Genomic DNA, 19511 nt, shown 5'->3' on the forward strand with positions numbered 1-19511 from the left:
TTTTATATCCCTGTTGCTTAACTTAATAAATGTTTACTGTCTGACCATACTTTAAAAAGAATCCTTGTTGAAACATCAGTGATCATCCATTCTCTATATACTTTATATAAAAGATTTCCCTGAAGTTGAAACTTTCCATGATAGTACTAAAAAAATACTACAGATAATCAGAAATTTTAAAACTAAACAAAATTAACATTACAGATCAACTGATTTTTAAAATTTTTTTATTTTCTGTCACATCATTTATAAATTTCCCAATAATTCTATTCCTTCCCTCACAGCTAACTATTTCAAAAGAGAGAGAGAAAGAGAAATGGGGGGGGGGGGAATATATCATTTATCAAATACAATGAACACATCAAAAAAAATTCATGTATTTTATTCTCTGGTTCACTTCCAGAGTCTCTTGCCACTGCAAATTAGATGGGGAGGTACTTCATCATACCTCTTCTTTGGAGCAAATTTTTTTCATTACTATTTTGTAGAATTCCATTTTTATCCTATTCTTTGTATAGTTCCATTTACTTCACTTTGATTTAATTACATCATTTCTTTAGTTCCAGTCTTTCTCTAATTGAACAGTAATTGTGGTATGAGAAATTTGTTACTTCAGTGTCCCATAATTTGGCCATTGACCAAAGTTGTTTCTAATTCTTTGCTATAATAAAAAGTGCTACAAAAATTTTGATTAATATGGGGTCTTTCTTTTTATATTTTACCTATTTACAGCATGTGCCAAGCAGTGGTACCTTTAAGTCAAAGATATGAATATTTTAGACATTATCTTTTTATAATTTGAATTTTCCAGAATGATTGTCCAAATTCACAGCTTCAAAGCAATACTCATCATTCTGTAACTTCTCCAACATTGACTCTTTTTGTCATCAGTGCTTTATCATCTTTGCCAGTTTGCTGTGTGTGAGTTCTTTTGGTTTGCATTTCTCTCATTACTAGTGATTTCAAGCTAATCAAATAAGATGATTTCAAAGTTCATGAATATATGTGTTGAACTTCTTTGAGTAATAGAAAGATTCAGGAGAATTCTTCCAACATTTAGTTTCTAGAATTCTATTAAAGTTATATTTACAAATATAGTTATTTATAAATTGTAATATTTCTTTTGAAAATTGTTTATATCCTTTTGCTGTTTGTCTATTGAGGAATAGCCTTTGGCTTTATACAGTATGTGAAATGTGAAATTCAATGATCCTTAATGGGCATCTTTTCCAGTTTAAAAATTTCTGATTCTTTATAGTACTACCACAGAAAGACTTTTATATAGAATATATAGAAAATGGATGATCAGTGATGTTGCAACAAGGATTCTTTTTAAGGTATGGTTAGTCGGTAACTGTATTACACTAACTGTAGATGTATCCCAAACCTGTGTCTTGGGTTCTCTTCTCTGTATAGCTTGTCCCAGATACCTCATAAAGTTCTATGGGTTCAATTAGCACTGTTGCATAGCTAATTGACACAGTGGATAGAAATTTGAAGGACTTGGAGTCAGTATGACTTACATTTGACAAAGACACTTGCTGACTTTGTCATTCAGGACAAGCCACATAACCTCTCTGCTTCAGTTCCCTCATCTGTAATGTGGAGATAATTGTAGCATCTATCTTCCAAGGTTTTTGTGAGGATATGGAGATTATCTTGTATTTATAAAACCCTTTACAAAGCTTCAAATGCTCTATAAGTGTTACTTGGTATTATATTGGTATTTCCAATTATTTTGGAAAGAATCCTATTCATCTCTAGTCATATGCATTGTCTTTTGGTCATTTCCGATTTTGTATCATTTTAATTGCAAATTCCTCAAGTTCAAAATAAAATTCATTTTCTTTTCCAAAAGAATCTTGTCCTTCTTCCAAATCCATCATTGTTCAAGGAATTACCATCATAGATTGTTTTTAGTATGGCTTGTAATTATTTTCAATAACACCTCAGGCTTTAATATTCCCCTCTTGAATTTTTTTTGATTTTTAGGAATGTTGTCAGTTTTTGCAAGTTTATTGTAATTCTTGTTATTTACTGAAGCTATTAATTATATTAGTTTCTTTCCTTCTCTGGGATTGTCTAAGTAAATTATCAAATCTTTTCACAATTTTGTCTCCTTTTTGACTAATACTATTAAAAGAAGACCTCTTTATTTTATGTTTCTTTGATTGGGAAAGCTTCCAGTTTTTCCCAATGGTTAGGATCCTGGATTTTAGTTTTAGATACATACTTTTTATAATGCTCAAAAATTCATTCTCTACATATGCTTTGTAGAATTTTTTAAAAATATAAATTAATATTATATTTTGTAAAAGATTTTTTTTTAAATGAATCTCCTGATGTGCTTTTGGATGTTTTTGTTTTCATTATGATTAATTATGTTAATTATTTTTTTAATGTTCAGTCATCCTTATATTCTTGGTATAAATCCAATTTTAGAGTGAATGTTTTTAATAAATTTGCTATAATATTTTGGCAAATTTTATTATGTTTTTATTAATATTCTTTTTAATATTGATTTTTCTCTGTATTTTCCCATTTTTAGATATTAACATTATCATTTACTCATAAGTAGAGTTGTTAGAACACCCATTTAGGTAATTTTTGTAATCAAGGTTCCCTTTTACCCTATGTTTTTTCAAATTTCAAATTTTTTTATTTTCTGAAATTATGATGTGGAGTTTGAGGACCAAAATGATGTAGATGATGTAGAAATCAGATGTTGGTAGGCATCAAAAGGTGGGGTTCGGTCATGTGAAGAACTCACAATAGTAATTTTTTTTGCCAAAGAGTATATTTATTTAGGGGAATAGGTTATAGACAAAACGAAGGGATATAAGAGACATTGGGAATTGTAAAAATGAAATAAAGTTGGGACAGCATTTCAAAGACAAGTTCCTGGGGATGGAGCCAAGATGGAGGAGACAACACACGTTTCTCTCTGACCATCTCTACAACCCCACACTAATTATGAAATCCAGATTCTGAATTGTCTCTGAACCAGCAGAACCCACAAATATTGGGAGTGCAACAAATTATCAGCAGAAGATAATTTAAGAGGTCAGTTTCAATGGGAAATGGGAGGCAGCCTAACACAAACAGCCAATCACAAAGGTCAGCACAGATAGCACAGGGTCCTGAGGTGGTGTAAACAGCCTGAGTTGCTGACTCCACCGCAAAGAATCTACAGGGATTAATCCAAAAGAATCTACAGCAGTGTTGGCCATTCTGCCCTAATTGTAAGCCAGTAGATCAGCAGAGAAGTTATAAAACATCCAACACAAACACAAAAGATCAATAGTGAACCCCAAAATGCCAGAATCTCATGGGGACAGGCCACTCCCATCCAATACCTGGAGTGAATCAGCACTGACCAAGTGCAGCTGCATCCATTTGGAAAATCTCCTTCACCCTAAAAGCAGACCTTAACTTTTGACTAAAAAAAAAAAAAAAAAAAAAAAGTAAAGAGTACTTTAACAATTGACAACTTTTACAGTGAAAGAGAAGAACACTTTTCAAACCCTGAGAAGACTAGATGAAGCCCCAAAAGGTGATATAACCTGTCCCCCATTATACAAGGCATTCCTAGAAGAAATTAAAAAGGATCTTCAAAGAGAGCTAGGAGAAAAATGGGGAAAGGAAATGAAAAATTTGCAAGAGGGTCTGAAATTATCTGAAGAAAATTCATTACAAATGAAATTATAAAGACTTAGTGAAATGCAAAAAATATTTAATTCATTCAAAGATAAATTTGATAAAATGAAAAAAGAAAACTACTCCCAGAAAAATAGAATTTGTGAAACAGAAGAAGAAAATTACTCCTTAAAAAAAAGAATTTGTGAAATGAAAAAAAAAAAAATTCCATAGAACCAAACAACTCATTTAAAATTTCAATTGGACAAATACAAAAAGGAGAAGAAAAGTAAAGGACGAAAATAACTCACTAAAATTCAGTATTGAACACATGGAAATAAATGACTCAGAGAGACAATAAGAATCAGTCAAGCAAAATTTAAAAAAAAAAAAATAGAAAAAATGTAAAATACCTAATTGCAAAAACAATCAACATGGAAAATAGATCCAGGAGAAGACAATCTGAGGACTATTGGACTCCCTGAAATACATGATGAAAAAAAGAGACTAGAGACTATCTTTCAGGAAATCATCAAAGAGAACTGTCCGGATATCATGGAAACAGAAAGTAAAATGGCCATTGAAAGAATTCACCGTACACTTCCTGAAAAAGACCCCAAAATTAAAACCCCAAGGAATACTATGGCTAAATCAAATTTAAAAAAAAGTTTAGTTCCTGAAAGGTTCATAGCACATCTAAAAGAGTTAGCTAGCTATGAAGAGAAGTGGGTTGGGAAGCATAGTAGAGTTAGGAGAGATATCATGTGGCATGGGACAAGAAGAGGGAAGGCAAAGATTCCGCAAGGCAGAGTGCCATGGGGGACTGATCCAAAGAACTACCATGGGATGGCTCATAGAGTAGATTTTATAGGGAAAAATTAACCTTAAAGACATGACTGGGATTTCTGACAGAACATGGCAGGTGAAAACTGCTCAAGACCTCTATAGGGGATAGGTTTCAGCTGTCTGACATAACTTGGATTTCAGACTGGATGACCTCCCCAGAGTGTGGGATCATGGAACTAAACTGATCTCTATCAGAGTTTTCTGCCCGCTTGCTTGCTTCAGGGATCTATTCTTTACTTTCTCTTGGTCCTCTTTAATTTAGAGTTTGGTTTCTACTTAACATTCTTTTAATTTAAAGCAATCTTATACTTTGGGATATAATGCCATTTCAGTTCTCAATTTTCTTGGCTTATAACTGTTTATAATTTTTTATTTTTCATGTATTGTGTTAATTTTTATTTTGTTACTTTAATTCTTCTCTCTTTAATCAAATTTGTTAAACATTTACCGTTTTGTTAGTCTTGTCAAAGGACTTTTATTTTTATTTATCAATTCTATGATCTTTTTTGTTTTCCAACTCTAATTTGCATATTTTTTGCTTTTTCTTCTTATTTTGGGTCATCTAGCTTTTTCTTATTTTTGTTTTCACTTTTTCAGTGGTAGCTTTTTAAAAATGTTACACATACTTCCCTTCCTTTTAAATACAGTATACGAAATAAAATGTTTACTATGGGAATTGCACCCATTAGGCACAAACATAGGCTCTGGCCTGTTTCCTAAATTAAAAAAAAAAAAAAAAAAAAAAAATCACCTGTCATGTGTACCAGTCAAAGGTTTTCTCACATTGCAGGGCCTTAAGCAAAGGTTAGATGGCCTGTTTGTCAGGTATGTTGTAGAAGGACTTATTTTTTCAAACATGCATTGAACTAAATTGTCTGTATATTTCTTTCTAACTCTGCATTTCTGTGATTCTTTGATTCTTATCTGTCTACCTTTCCTAGCTAACTAAATCAAATGATAGACCTCTTTTGGATTCATTTTAATCCATACGAAGTAAGGCATAAATCTTAATTCAGTATTGTGGAAGAGGGGCAAGGGAAGAGACACTCAGGGCAAAAGTCCAGATCACAGTTGCAAGACAGATTTCACAGCATCTTAGTCAAGACTGGAGAGAGGATGCAGTTGAATTTCTTTCAGCCCCTCTAGAGGATCATTGCTGAAACTCCAGTAACAATTCTTTGATCTTTGCCTTGTGACCCATTGTGAATATCAGTTATTAGATGTTGGAAAACCCGACAGAGCTGTTGGAATACATGGGAGCCACCTGACAGTGGCTGCTGGAGATCTAACCCAGAATAGATCTTCTCTTATGAGAGGATGATACAAGGGGATTGAGAGGCCATTGCATTGTCTGACCTCTCTCCTCTTCCCCTGCCTCCAATTTATCTCATTTCCAGTCAGCAAAGGTTGCCCTGCAACTCCTTCACATGCTATAATTCATAGCTGTGGAGGCTCTTGGAGAAGTGACCTGTAACTCAACAATTCCCCATTTTTTGTTTTTTGCTTTTATTTTCTCCCCACAGCATGGTCCACACACTGAGGAATACAAGCAGCACTATCACTTCTGGATGGATGCAATTGATGTTGATCGAGGCAGTGGAGAAGAGAACTGTAGTTAGAACAGGCATTTAAGCCTCTCATCAGTCTCCTGGCTTGGCCCTTTTATGTATTGACCCATTTAATTACCCCTGTTAGGATTACTAGGTGAGAACTCAGGTTGTCTGGACAATGACAAGGTGAGAATTCAGGTTGTTTGGACAATTACAAGGTGAGTTTTCACCTTGTAATTGTCATACCCCGACTAAAAATATCTTACCAGAGCTCTTTTTCCTTAACTCTGGAAGGATCCTTCTCAAGAACAGCTCTGGTTCTTCTTGTAAGTCTTGCCCCACGTTCAGGAGCCATATGTTGGAATATATGGGAGCCACCTAACAGTGGCTGCTTGGAGATCCAACCCAGACCTGCAGAATGGATCTCCTTGTGTGAGAGGATAGACAAGGAGACCGAGAGGCAGTTGTTGTTCACTGACCTCTTCTCCTCCTCCCCCTTTCCCTCTGCATCCAATTTATCTCATTCCTAGTCTGTAACACCTGTGTCAGCAAAGGTTGCCCTGCAACTCCTTCAGATACTATGATCCACAGCTGTGGAGGCTCTTAGAGAATTGATCTGCCTCTTAACAATTAAACAGTGATTTTGAGGGCTTATGAAATTTTTCTTCTTTAGCCCTTTTTTCTTTTTTTTGCCCTTGTATGGCAACATGGTGAGTGGCAGAAACAATTAACAATGAGAGAAAGAATTGATTTCAAGTCCTTGTTCTCCTTAAACAAATTCTATCAACTTACTCTAATTACAGTTACCTAAATTCTAATTACTCTACATATTGAATAGGAATTTGGATATTATTTTCTCCCTTACAAGTATCATTTCTTTCTACCGCTTTTCTTATAGAAGTATACTCAAAGCCAACTGCTGTTTTGCTTTTGTTTGTTTGTTTGTTTGTTTAATTTACAAATCATGTGCATGGGTAATTTTTCCAACATTGACCCTTTCAAAAAACTTTTGTTCCAAATTTTCCCCTCTCCCCATCTTTCCCCTAGCTGGCAGGTAGTCCAATACATGTTACATATGTTGAAATACTTGTTAGATACAATATATGTATACATATTTATACAGTTATCTTGCTGCACAAGAAAAATTAGATCAAGAAGGAAGAAAAAGAAAAACTGAGATTGAAAACAAAATGGAAGCAAATAACAACAGAGAGAGTGAGAATTCTATATTGTGGTCCACACTCATTTCCCATAGTCCTCTCCCTGAGTGGAGAGCTCTCTTCATCACTGAACAAGTAAAACTGGTCTGAATTGTTGAAGAGAGTCACATCCATCAGAATTGATTGTTGTATAATCTTCTTCTTGTTGCTATGTATAATGATCTCCTGGTTCTGCTCATTTCACTTAGCATCAGTTCACATAAGTCTCTCCACGCCTCTCTGAAATCAGCCTGCTAATCGTTTCTTATAGCACAATAATATTCCATAACATTCAGATACTGTAACTTATTTATCTATACTCCAACTGATGGGCATCCACCCAGGTTTCAGTTTCTAGCCATTACAAAAAGGGCTGCCACAAACATTTTTGCACATGTGGGTCCTTTTTCCTCCTTTAAGATCTCTTTGTGATATAAGCCCAATAGTTGATAATTTTTTGAGCACAGTTCCAAATTGCTCTCTCAAATGGTCAGATCTGTTCACAATTCCACCAACAATGTATCAGTGTCCCAGTTTTCTCACATCCCCTCCAACAGCCATCATTATCTTTTCCTGTCATCTTAGACAATCTTGACAGGTCCAGCTGCTGTTTTTTCCTTTCTCTTTATTAAATCTCATTCATTTCTTCATTCACTTCATGCCATTTCCACTGGCCTTTCTAATTTGCTGCTTCTAACTTGCTGCAGATTTGAAAACTAAATTTGTAAAATTGTGTCCAAAATTAGTCAAAAGGCTTTGTGTGGTAATGTTGAGTTGCTTCTTTGTAAGCAAAATTTTTGAGCTTCAATATATGGCTTTTGTTTCATCTATTTTCTTTGGATTTTGCCTTTATGTACCTGATTGATAAGTGACCTTCACCAAAGTGAAATAAATAACACTGTTTAATATCTCTGTCCAGATCAATAAGAAATGTAATTAAGATATTTTCTTTTGGACCTTTTCTCCTATTTTCTCAGAATGAGAGCTTTTGGTCATTTTTGATGTTCTAGATCATTTTTTGAACTTTCAACAGTTCAATGAGCCAGTATTTGCTGTGTCCTCTACTAGATAGAAAACATATTAGAAATTAGGGATAAAAAGTACTATAACATTTATCAAATAGTAATTATATAAGAATATCTTTTGATTTTATATTACCTACATTTCCCAAGGTATCCCTTCTCTCCTCACACAAAGCCACTCTTCTAACAAAAAAAAAAAAAAAAAAAAAATTTAAAGAAACCAAAAATATACTTTTAGCAAAACTAGATAACACCTTAACTAAGCCTGATATATGAAGTGTTCCATACCTGGAGTTCCCTTAACTCTGCAAAGAAGGGAGAGCAATACATTCTTACATCTCTCTAAAGATGCTATTGGATTTGATACCAGAAATAGAGTGTTACCAAATTAGATCTTATCCAGATGGCCTAAGGAAAAGGTTATCTTTTTCTGCTAGACTGGAATCAGCAAGAGACAGGTCCCTTGAAATTCTAGTGGTTTTGTAATGTGTATGCACTGCCCTATTTCATCTTACCTCCTATATACCAAGCACTTTAACAGCCTTGATCTCAAAGTCATCAAGACAGTTATTCCTGTTGTTGCTGATTTACTACTACAGCTGCTTCCTCTTTATGTGATTTAATTTGAAGTTTCAGCCCACCAGGGGGCTGTTGGTCCCCACCTAGGCAGCTTTAAAAGCTGGCTGCTGTTTTCTGAGATGTTATTTCCATTCCTATTCATAGTGATTTTCCCCCTTCTGTATTCATGTAGCAAGGCACTATTCCAGCAGTCCTGTCTCTACATAAGGCATAACGTAAAAACATTTGGATGGAAAAATTATAAATTGAAATTATTCTGTTTCTTTTAAAATAGTCATATTGTGTTGCTCTAATGCCAGTAACTGGAAAATTGTGGATAATGTTCTGTTTTTGTAACCTCTTTCAGTGTTTTAAAATTCATTTTTATTGTTTCTTGGATATCACTTTTCCATTGAATGGACTTTGTGATAGATAGCATTTTTAAATTGTCTTGTATGTTTCCAGTGTCTGGCAGTACATGTGTTGTTAATGTTGTCCTGTGTAATTTTTTAAGTTATATTCAACAGAAATCAGGCTTAAAATTAATTTTCAGGTGAAAGAAAATATTTGTGATTAAATTGTTACAGAATTAATCTATAGACATGCCAAGATAATTCTTTGGAGGTTAGAGTTTGATGAATGAGAGTTTGAATGGAGATAATTCAAGTTCTGACTTTTGCCTCTAAATCTTAAATACTCTACCGTGAAAAGCAATCTGCCCTCAAGAAAGTTGCTGTTTTTTTCAAGGCTTAAAATGGCCCTCAGTTGTTTCTATAAACTAGCTTTTATTCTCTTCTATTCTCAATATCAGGTCTGTACTATGCTTGTAATTTTAATGAAATCACAGAATTTCTATTCACCAATTAAATGAAGAGCATATTTAATTAGAATGTGATAAGTACTATTTAATGAAAAGTTTTAAAGTGATTTTTTTTTTTTAATTTGTAATGTTCAAAGGCAGACAATCTTAGGGCATTTTAACCTTGAAATTCAGCTCCTGAGGATGAACTGGTAAAAGAAAATGGAAAGTTTTTAGTAAAGTAAATATTTTTGGTTGTCCTCCTCCTCCCCATTCGCTTACACCTCTCCCCACCCCAGGAATTGTGATTGTAACATCTTAGCTTATGTTCAGTATTGTTCCACTCACCACTATGGAACTAATTAAAGAATGTGCATGCCTTCATTTTGCTTGTCAGTTCGTCTTTTCAAGCCTCATATAAAGAGCTATGTGCTTTGTTTGTGTTTGCCATTATCAATGGCCAGGAAAATTTAAACTTTGTGTTTTTGAGATTCATCCAGTTGAAGTTATTTTTAAACCATAAATAATTAAAATGTTCATGGATACCCATGCAACTTTAATAATTAAAGCAGATTTTCTGAATATTTCTATATTAAAAAAGGAACAAATCTCATAATACCATACCACTTTCTTGATAGTCATTGCATTGTAAATTTTGTATGTTTTAAATTTTGAAATCAAGATATTATTTGGCACCTTTTGTTAATGCTGTTTTAATAATTTTAAATGTGATTAAGGAGTAGGCTACTCTTTCCCTCACCCCCCCATTTGATGGGAGGATGTTATTTCAAGCTGCAGTATTCAAGGTCAGAATTCTTTATAACAAAAAAACCAAATATACTATTTCCTACACTCTGATTGATGGAAAATAGGATGTAAACTATCAGGAAACAGGTTTTCCAAGATAGTCACTTAGTTTGCCACAGTAACCAACCTTTTGAATGCAATAGTTTAATACAGTGTTCTTAATTGAATAAAGGATGCACATTTGAATAGTTAGTACAAGACAAATGGGTATCCTTACTTTTAACTGTTGGTTTTTTAGAATCTTAACTACTCTTGATATTTTTCCTAAAGTTGTTGACTAACCAATTAGTCAGTTAACTCCTGATAATATCTGTTTCTCTAGGCCATTAGCTTTAGTACCTTTACTCCAGAAGTTCAATACTATAGGTCTTCACAGAAGTGAACTGGTCCTGATCCAAATGCTGTGGAAGAAGCACAGTTGTACTGATTGGTTGTGAACGTTAATCACTCTACAAAACATGGTGATAATTTATAGCATTGTTGTAGCACTGTGATGTTCATAAAATGAATTTAATAACCCAAGGCTACCCAAGGGATTAGCTGCATATTCTCTGCAATTGAATATCTGGACTGGCTGCATAATAGTCTTGAGAAATACTGAATAAAAAAGAATTAGCAGCTGTATTATAAAGTAACAGCTCAGTTACAGATTTGTTAATCATCTCCTTTTATTCACAGAGGGTGTCTGTGAGATATGGCTGACCAGTGAAGACACTGGGGCTTATGGCAGAGATATTGGCACTGACCTCCCTACACTGCTGTGGAAATTAGTTGAAGTGATTCCCGAGGGAGCTATGCTGAGAGTTGGCATGACGAATCCTCCCTATATTTTAGAGCATCTGGAGGTAAGGAAAAAGGAATCATTAGCATACTGACACAGACATTAACCATTCAAGGCAATGTGGCATCCTTAGTACACTGGCAGAAGCTTCATACAAAATCTTTTTCGATTGTGTAGTCCTAGATTACCAGTTGGGAATTTAGGGAATTCCTAATCCCCATTCACCATCCAACTGAATATTTTATTTTTTGCTTTCTCAAAGTGGACATGTCAAGGTGTGTGTTTTTGTTTTTTGTTTTTTTTTTTAATTAATATTTTCTCCCATTTTTAATTTATTCTTTAGAGTTGCACAGCTTTATTTGTGGTTTAGACCTCATGCCTACATTTTGAGTTATCAAAAGAAGCTTCTAGTCATTTGAATTCATTTCATGATAAATGTTGTCTCCTCCATTAGAAACTAATTTCCTTGAGTGCAAAGACTTTTTTTTTTTTAAGATAGGTCCAACTTTAAGCACTGGGAGTTACTCATCTAGGAAAAGTTCTCTTAATTCATCTTCTAAAATCAGATGAATTATGTATGGTGATAATTCAATAAGTAGTTAATGAATTTAATTTCACAAAACTACAGAGGAAGTTTTAAAAATAAAAAAATTAGTTGAAAATCTCATTTCTTGGATCATATTTTTCATTTATGAAAAGCCTATGTGGCAATATGCTTTGTCTAAAATTGTATATTATTAGACTAGAAAATACAGATCTACCATTAAGGAATTAATAATCAAATATTTTCCTGCATTCAAGAAAATAAGGAAAGAATTTGCATTAAAGGTCTTCAACATTTTAATTTAAGAGGAATAATTTTTAAGTACTTTGAATCTTTGAAAATACCTGAAGGGAATTCCAGGAACAGGGTACAGGATATCTCCTTTTTACATATCTGCCCTTACTAGAAGTATTGTTAATATATATAGGGTATTGGACATGGTGGCCGGTCCTGATTGAACATGATAATTTTTATCCATTTGGCATTCTCTGGTTTTTGCATTTTAGTTAATAAATAAATGGATATTTGAATAGATAAAGTAAGTTTGGTTTTCATAGCCATTATAACAGAAATAAAATTATTTTGGATTTGTCCATATATTTGTATCAGAAGCCAAGAAGCAGCTTAATAACTATTGTGTGGTCAGTCCTATTTATCCATAAAAATATGATTAAATTAATATTCGGAGCATCTATAATTTTGATAGCACTGGAAACTCCCAAGTACGAGAACTCAGAAGTCCTTTTACCACTACAACTTGAAATCCATCTGTGAGTTAGAAGTAGAAGATTATTAAGGACTTTCTTAAAACACTGTCATTTATTCAGTGTCCTCATTGGTCCTCTTCAAATGTGAAGGACAAACAACAGCTCTATGTTGTTAGCATTTTGTTAAGCACTTCTGCAAATATTCATTCATTTCATTCTCATAAAAATTCTGAGAGGCAGGTACTATTATTATCCTCATTTTATAGATGAGAAGACTAAGGCCTTGAGAGATTAAGTGATTTGTCCTATGACACACAGGTTTTATGTGGCTGAGTCTGACTTGAACTCACGTTTTCCATTGATTCACATAGCCCTCTCAGGTCCATTCCAAATTATACTAACATTTTCAATTTATTTCTTTCATCTTCTTCAGCAACAAATATATATAAGAGTGATGGAGGGCTATGGTGTGAATAATCCATGATTAAAGCTTAGCATGACGTTTTTGAAGATTGGACAAGATTTTTTAAAAATTGAAGGTGGGAGGTAGTATATATTTGAATAAGTTCCCAAAGGGTACAAGATAGAAAAGGGATGAGAATGTAAATCAATATAGGCATGACAGTCTGTTAAAGAATTAAGGTGTTAGGTTCTTACTAAGTGCTAAGTCGGTACTTAACAATTCTCAGAATTCACACCTTTAGTTCCGGCCTTTAGGGGGAGTTTGCACCTTTGAACTTCTGGGGAGGAATTTACATGTTTAAGAGGAGCAAGTTCATTGGTTGAAGTGTTTTTCCCACAAGCCCCTGAGTTATCCCACGCTCATTCTCTGGGAGGATAAAAGAGGACGGCATTGGGTCTGGAGTTAGTCGAGTCTGGGCCAGAGTTGGGCAGCGGCCTGGAGGAGGAGTCTGGATTGGGGAAGGACAAGAGCTGGAGGAGATTCAGAGCTCCTAAGAAACCTGTGCACAGAGGAAAAGATTTTATAGAAAAGAGATCTCCTCCCAGAGAAGGATTATAATTGAGAGATGACAGAACTTTACATTTTGGTGCCCAACATGGGGCAAGGACTTATTCTGAGCTCTTCAGAGGAGCTAGCCCAGACCTTCACAATTTTGGCTCCTGAACAGGGTCCTCAGACGGACAAGATCCTGATTCCAGTGGAAAAACCTCTGATCCAGATCTCAGTGGAAAAGTCTCTCTGACCCAGAAGCATGAGTAACAAGGAAACTTTGTTAAACTTTTGTTAAACTTTGGTTAAAGAGCTAAAGTAGAATTTCAGTGAAATGGGGCAAACGCCTTCTGTTCAAGGAAAATGTTTGGAGAGCATTATCAAGGTTATGAAAAGCCAAGGATTGATTATAATTTTGGAGGAAATTACTGAACTTTTAAAAACTGTGCAGGTCCTATGTCCTTGTTTTTCTCTGGAAGAAGAATTGGATCTAGATGAATGGATATTAGTAGGAGAGCAATTAGGTGAATATTACAATTCCAAATCAAACTTAATTTCCAAAGGTACACTTCATACCTACAATTTAATCCAAATGGCTTTAAAAATTGTTATTCTAAAGGAAGAGAAGAAGGAGCAAAACAGGGAGGTGTCAACTAAACTAGGTGAAGAGGATGAATCAGATAACAATGGAGTTAAGTACAATTCTGAGCAACAGGAGCACCTCCCATCTCCTCCCTCAACCCTTCAGGGGTGGAGCAAGAAGGAGGAGGGGAAGAGGCAGAAACACAAACAGAATCGCCTGTGAGGCAGCCTAAGCCTATGACAAGATTAGAAAAAACATTGGTTAAAGCTAAGAGAGAAGGACAGGACATAAGTGATTTTATACATACATATCCTGTGATTGAAGATATTGACTCTGTAGGTCAAAAAAAGGAGAAAATATGCACCTTTAGATTTGAATAAAATTAAAGATTTGAAAAAAAAGTTGTACCCTTTATGGGGCTACATCAGCTTATGTTAAAATGTTACTAGATGGTTTGTCTTATGAAGTCCTAACCCCGAATGATTGGAAATCCATAGCAAGGACATGCCTGGAACCTGGAAAAAAATTTATTATGGCTTGCAGAGTTTCATGAATTATGTAAGAACCAAGTCAGATGCAATTTGGAAATAGGAGTTAACACACAATTCACTTTTGAGTACTTAGCTGGTGAAGGTTGGTATGGAGAGAATTCATGACAGTGTATGAGCAAATTTCTAAGACTGCAATAAAAGCTTGGGGTTCCCTCCCCGGACAGAAAGATCACGGAGAGGCTTTCACTAAAATAGAGCAAGGTCCCAATGAACCTTTTGCAGATTTTGTGGGACGTCTGTAAACTGCTGTCAAAAGAATTATTGGAAAAAATGCAGCTACAGAAATAATGACCAGACATCTGGCTAAGGAAAATTCCAATGAGATTTGCAAAAGAATTATATGGGGATTAGACAAAGATGCTCCTTTAGAGGAGATTATAAGATGCTGTGCTACAGTGGGAACAAATGCTTTTTACACCTGGACTATAATGAACATGGAAAGACAGGATCCCTCTTGGGAAGGGACTTCTAGAGAAACTCGTCGATGTTTCCAATGTGAAAAGATTGGACATCTAAGAGCTCAGTGTAGATATGGAGATAGAGTGAGAAGACAGGATGAGAAAAGACCTAAAACCCTATGTCCAAAATGTCACAAAGGCTTTCACTGGGCCTCAGAATGCAGATTGACCCAGGTAAATGAGAAATGGGGCCCAGCTCCAAGATATCAATTAAAAGGATATTTGGGGCATGATTGCAACTGAAGTTACACCCAAAGAGCCTTTAGAAGGTCAGGACTCTGATGTGATCTATCAGCCGAAAAGCAATGGAAGAAAGGGATTACACTTGGGGAAAATACAGGCCTTTTAAACCAACAGGGCAGTGTCCAGTGCAAACAGCTCTAATGTAATTGCCAGATGATGAGAAGAGATTTAAAAAGTGGTAAATAGGAGGAAATTAAATAGGTTAGCTGCCTGGGAGAGAGGGTTTGCTTGTATTTTACAGACAGAGAAGGAAACAGATGGAGAAGGAAACAGGTGGCAATAAGCACTCAGAGAGACAGAAAAAGAGAAAGACCTCAAAACAAAGGTGAAAATCTAAGAAATATCTGGCACTGAAAGAGCATGGCTAATAAGAAGACTATTAAAGAACTTTAAAACCAGTAGGAATCATTGGATTTCCTAACACAAGATGAGACTGATGGACAATGGACTTATGGACATGTATAAATTCTCAATTTATGATTATTTGGTCATGTTATTAAGTCTTAAGTCTGTACTTAACAATTCTCTAGTTCACATCTTTGGTTCCAGCCTTGAAGGGGAGTTTACCCCTTTGAACTTCTGAGGAGAAGTTTACATATGAAAAGGAGTTTACACAACCTTTAAAAGGAGCAAGTTCATTGGTTGAAGTAATTTTCCCACAAGCCCTTGAGTTCTCACACGCCCACTCTCTGGGAGGATAAAAGGAGACAACATTGAGCCTGGAGTCAGTCTACTCTGGGCTAGAGTTGGACAGTGGCCTGGAGGAGGAGTCTGGATTGGGGAAGGACAAGACTTCCCGGGAGAACTTCAGGGAAGCTTGAAGAGTTTCAGAGCCAGGATTCAGGAAGAAGAGGATTCGAGATTCTACCTTCTCTCTGGCTGGAGGCTCCAGAAGCCTCCCAAGAAACCTGCACTCAGAGGAAAAGATTATACAGAAAAGAGATCTCCTCCCAGAGGATTATAATTGAGAGACAACAGAACTTTACTAAAGGGGAAATTAGTTCACAGGAAAGGATTAATAACAGGGTTAGGATTTGTAAGACATATGAAGAATTAGTGTGTTTGGAAAATTTTTTCAATATTTATATACATGGAAGTGAAATTCTATAGGTGAAGGCAATGATTTTATGATTTACTGATTGGTGTGTTAGACAATATCTGTCTCCATGCATTAAAATTTATCATTTGTTGCTTTTTTTTTCCCCAAAGAAAAAAATCTGACACAATTTTGTTGATATCAACAATGATCTTTTCTCCAAGATATTCTGTGTGTTTTTAATAGCTAACTACTTCCAGTTCATGTCAACTTCAGATTTTCTCATATTGATGGGGAAAACTTTGACTCTAGTAAGTCATTTTGTCTCCAATACTTAACAAAAGTTTTGTATTTTTAATAATTGAAACAGTAAGGATCGGATACATTGTCATTATGGTTCCACATGAGTGCTAATTTTCAAAGTTAAACTATTAACCATCTGTCTTTATAGGGAGCATGCCCCTTTCTTTCCATATGCAGCTTTGGAAGATGTGGATTCAATACTCACTATAATCAACTCTCCTACCACCAGCAATTCATTTCATAAGCAGTTCTTGGAAGAATCAGAAACTGCCTTCAATAGAAAGTCAGTTTTAAGAATATTATTGCCAAATATTAATCTTGTCATTATTGATGAAGATATTTGATTTGTTAAAATGCCACTGATCTTTTTGTGGTCTATTTAGCTTACTCGGATTTTATAAGTACCTTTTGACCTTATTTCCTTGACCAACTATCTTAAAAATAGCCATCATTTATCATAACTAGAACCAAGCAAGGACATATAGATCAATGCAAATTCACCAATGCCTTAGACCATCCAAAAAAAATTTTTTTTATTGAAGACTATATTAATAAATGAATCAAATCAGCAACCTATTTTTGCTTTTTTTCATCAATTTTATTAATTTTTTTTAAGTGCTTCAATCATTATTCAGACACTATTAATTTCTTCTTTGGATATGATTAGCTTTTTTTCATCATAAGTCCTTCAGAGTAGTTGTGGATCATTGTACAGCTGAGAATAGAAAAGTCATATATAGCTGATCACCCCAGAATATTGTTATTACTTTGTTTGTGTACATCTCACTTTGCTAGAGTTTATGGAGGACTTTCCACAAATTTTTTTTTTTCTGAGAGCATCCTGCTCATCATTTTTCATAGAACAATAATAATCCATGACAATCATATACCTTGATTTATTCAGCCATCCCCACGGGATGGACATCCCCTCAGTTTCCAATATTTTGCCCTGAGAGCTACTACAAATATTTTTGTACATATAGATCCTTTTCCTTATTTTTTAAAAGTATCTTTTGGGATTCATGCCTAGTAGTGTATTGTTAGGTCAAAGGATGTTTCTGAAATTATAGAGTTTTGGGCATAAATTATATCTTTTGATCATTTGATCATGGCTCTTATTTTTTATAAATTTGACTCACTTCCCTCTATGTTTGAGAAATGAGGCTTTATCATTGAAACTTGCCTCAAAATTCTTTTTTACTAATATTATTGCTAACTTTATTTTCCCGCATTTATTCTATTCTCTCTCTCCTTTCACCCCATCCATCCTCAAAAATGTTTTGCTACTGACTCCATCCTCTTATATGCCCTCTCTTATTATCCTCCCCACTTTCAGCATTCTTTTCCCCTCCTGTTTTCCTGCAGGGTAAGATAGCTTTCTATACCTATTTTGAATGTTTTTGTATTTTGTATTTCTATACCTATTTTGAGTGTTTTGAGTATTTCTCTGAGCCAATTCCTGATGAGAATAAGATTCATTTACTCATTCCCTTCGCTTCCACTGTAAAAACTTTTTCTTGCTTCTTTATTATGGCAGATAATTTACACTATTCCACTTCTCCTTCCAACTTTTCCCAGTATATTCCTCTCTCACTTCCTTAATTTCATCATTTTTTAAGATATTATCTTTTCATATTAAATAATTTCATTTGACCAAAAATGAAAGGAGTTTTTAATTACTAGACTAGTGTCTAATAATCCCATTGTATTACAGGATACTATTTACAGAAAACAAGTGATAGAAGTATTTGTCACTAACTTATGAGAACTACTACTTTTTTGTGTATTAATCATGTTTGATGAGAATTTTACACAGCTGTACTACATTGTACACAGTAACAGCAATATTGTGTGATAATCAACTATGAAAACTTGATTTTTCTCAGTGGCTCAGTGATTAAAGGCAATCCTAATAAACTTCGGATAGAAAACACCATCTACACCCAGAAAGGCAACAAGTAGATTTCATGAAAATCAATACTTTTTAAAAAAATTATATCCAATTTTATCCTTCCTTTCTACCCTTTTAGGTGTGTTAATATATTGATGTTTTTAAATATTCTTCTATTCCTCATTATGTCCATAATTTCCTTACAGTGAATATTCATTTCTGTAATGTTTTCACATACTGTTTCATAACTTGCTATGACCAAAACAATTTATTACCTAGTGGACAGCCTTCTGGTGATCAACCTTTCCAAAATTTGCTATGTTAATCATTAAATGCAAGAGTATATTGATGAGAATGTTCTTCAAGGCTTTGAAGATTGGGAACACTTCCCAGACAAATCTAGTAGCTTTTACTATTACTGGCAAATGATATCTGGATATTCTCAAGTGTATCTGACATTTTTGACAGGTTTCTCTTCTCATAACAATGACAATCAGTCAGTAAATATGTACTAAGTACCTACTATGTGCATCATCAGTAATTTTCCTCCTTTTTGGCATGGAAACATTCATCTTTCAGTATCTGCTTTAAGAAGGAATCTGTGCTTCAGTGTTTAAATGATGTTTTCCACATCTGCCCCAGTACAAATTAGGTTCTAAAAGCGTACATTAAGACTAGCATTATTAATAATGCTTTAATGTGATCTTTTTGTTAAGCTTTGGTTTCGGAATACCAGTAAATCTCTTAAGTTAATCAGTAAGTCTCTCCTTTTTCATATCGTTCTGTTCCATGTATCCTGGCTTGAAGAGGCTAAAGAATTTGTATTTATCACCTTCTTCCAGTTTGAAGCATTCAGTCTCCCTTTGATTTAGGTATATAATATTAAGTTATGAAAGATTTCCAAAAGATAGAGATTCTAATCAATTTTCATTCTCCCATGGCAACCTTTTAGTTCAGGGTCGGGAAATCTCCCCCCCGCCCTTTCACCCTCTGGCCAAGGGGCATCTGGATATTTATAACACCATTCAAGGGCCTTACAAAATTA

General features: G+C 34.6%; 1 protein-coding gene across 3 annotated transcripts in view; it reads left to right on the top strand.

Annotated features, from left to right (window-relative positions):
* The window catches only part of CDKAL1 (CDKAL1 threonylcarbamoyladenosine tRNA methylthiotransferase), a 625067-nt gene that overhangs the window by 300742 nt on the left and 304814 nt on the right, over positions 1-19511 (top strand). For all 3 annotated transcript variants that reach the window (XM_074272562.1, XM_074272579.1, XM_074272570.1), the window contains exon 10: positions 11096-11262. In XM_074272562.1, coding sequence (XP_074128663.1) covers positions 11096-11262 — 167 coding nt within the window. The remainder of the gene's footprint in view (positions 1-11095; positions 11263-19511) is intronic.

Source organism: Sminthopsis crassicaudata, chromosome 1, assembly GCF_048593235.1.
Source record: "Sminthopsis crassicaudata isolate SCR6 chromosome 1, ASM4859323v1, whole genome shotgun sequence".
NCBI lineage: Eukaryota > Metazoa > Chordata > Mammalia > Dasyuromorphia > Dasyuridae > Sminthopsis > Sminthopsis crassicaudata.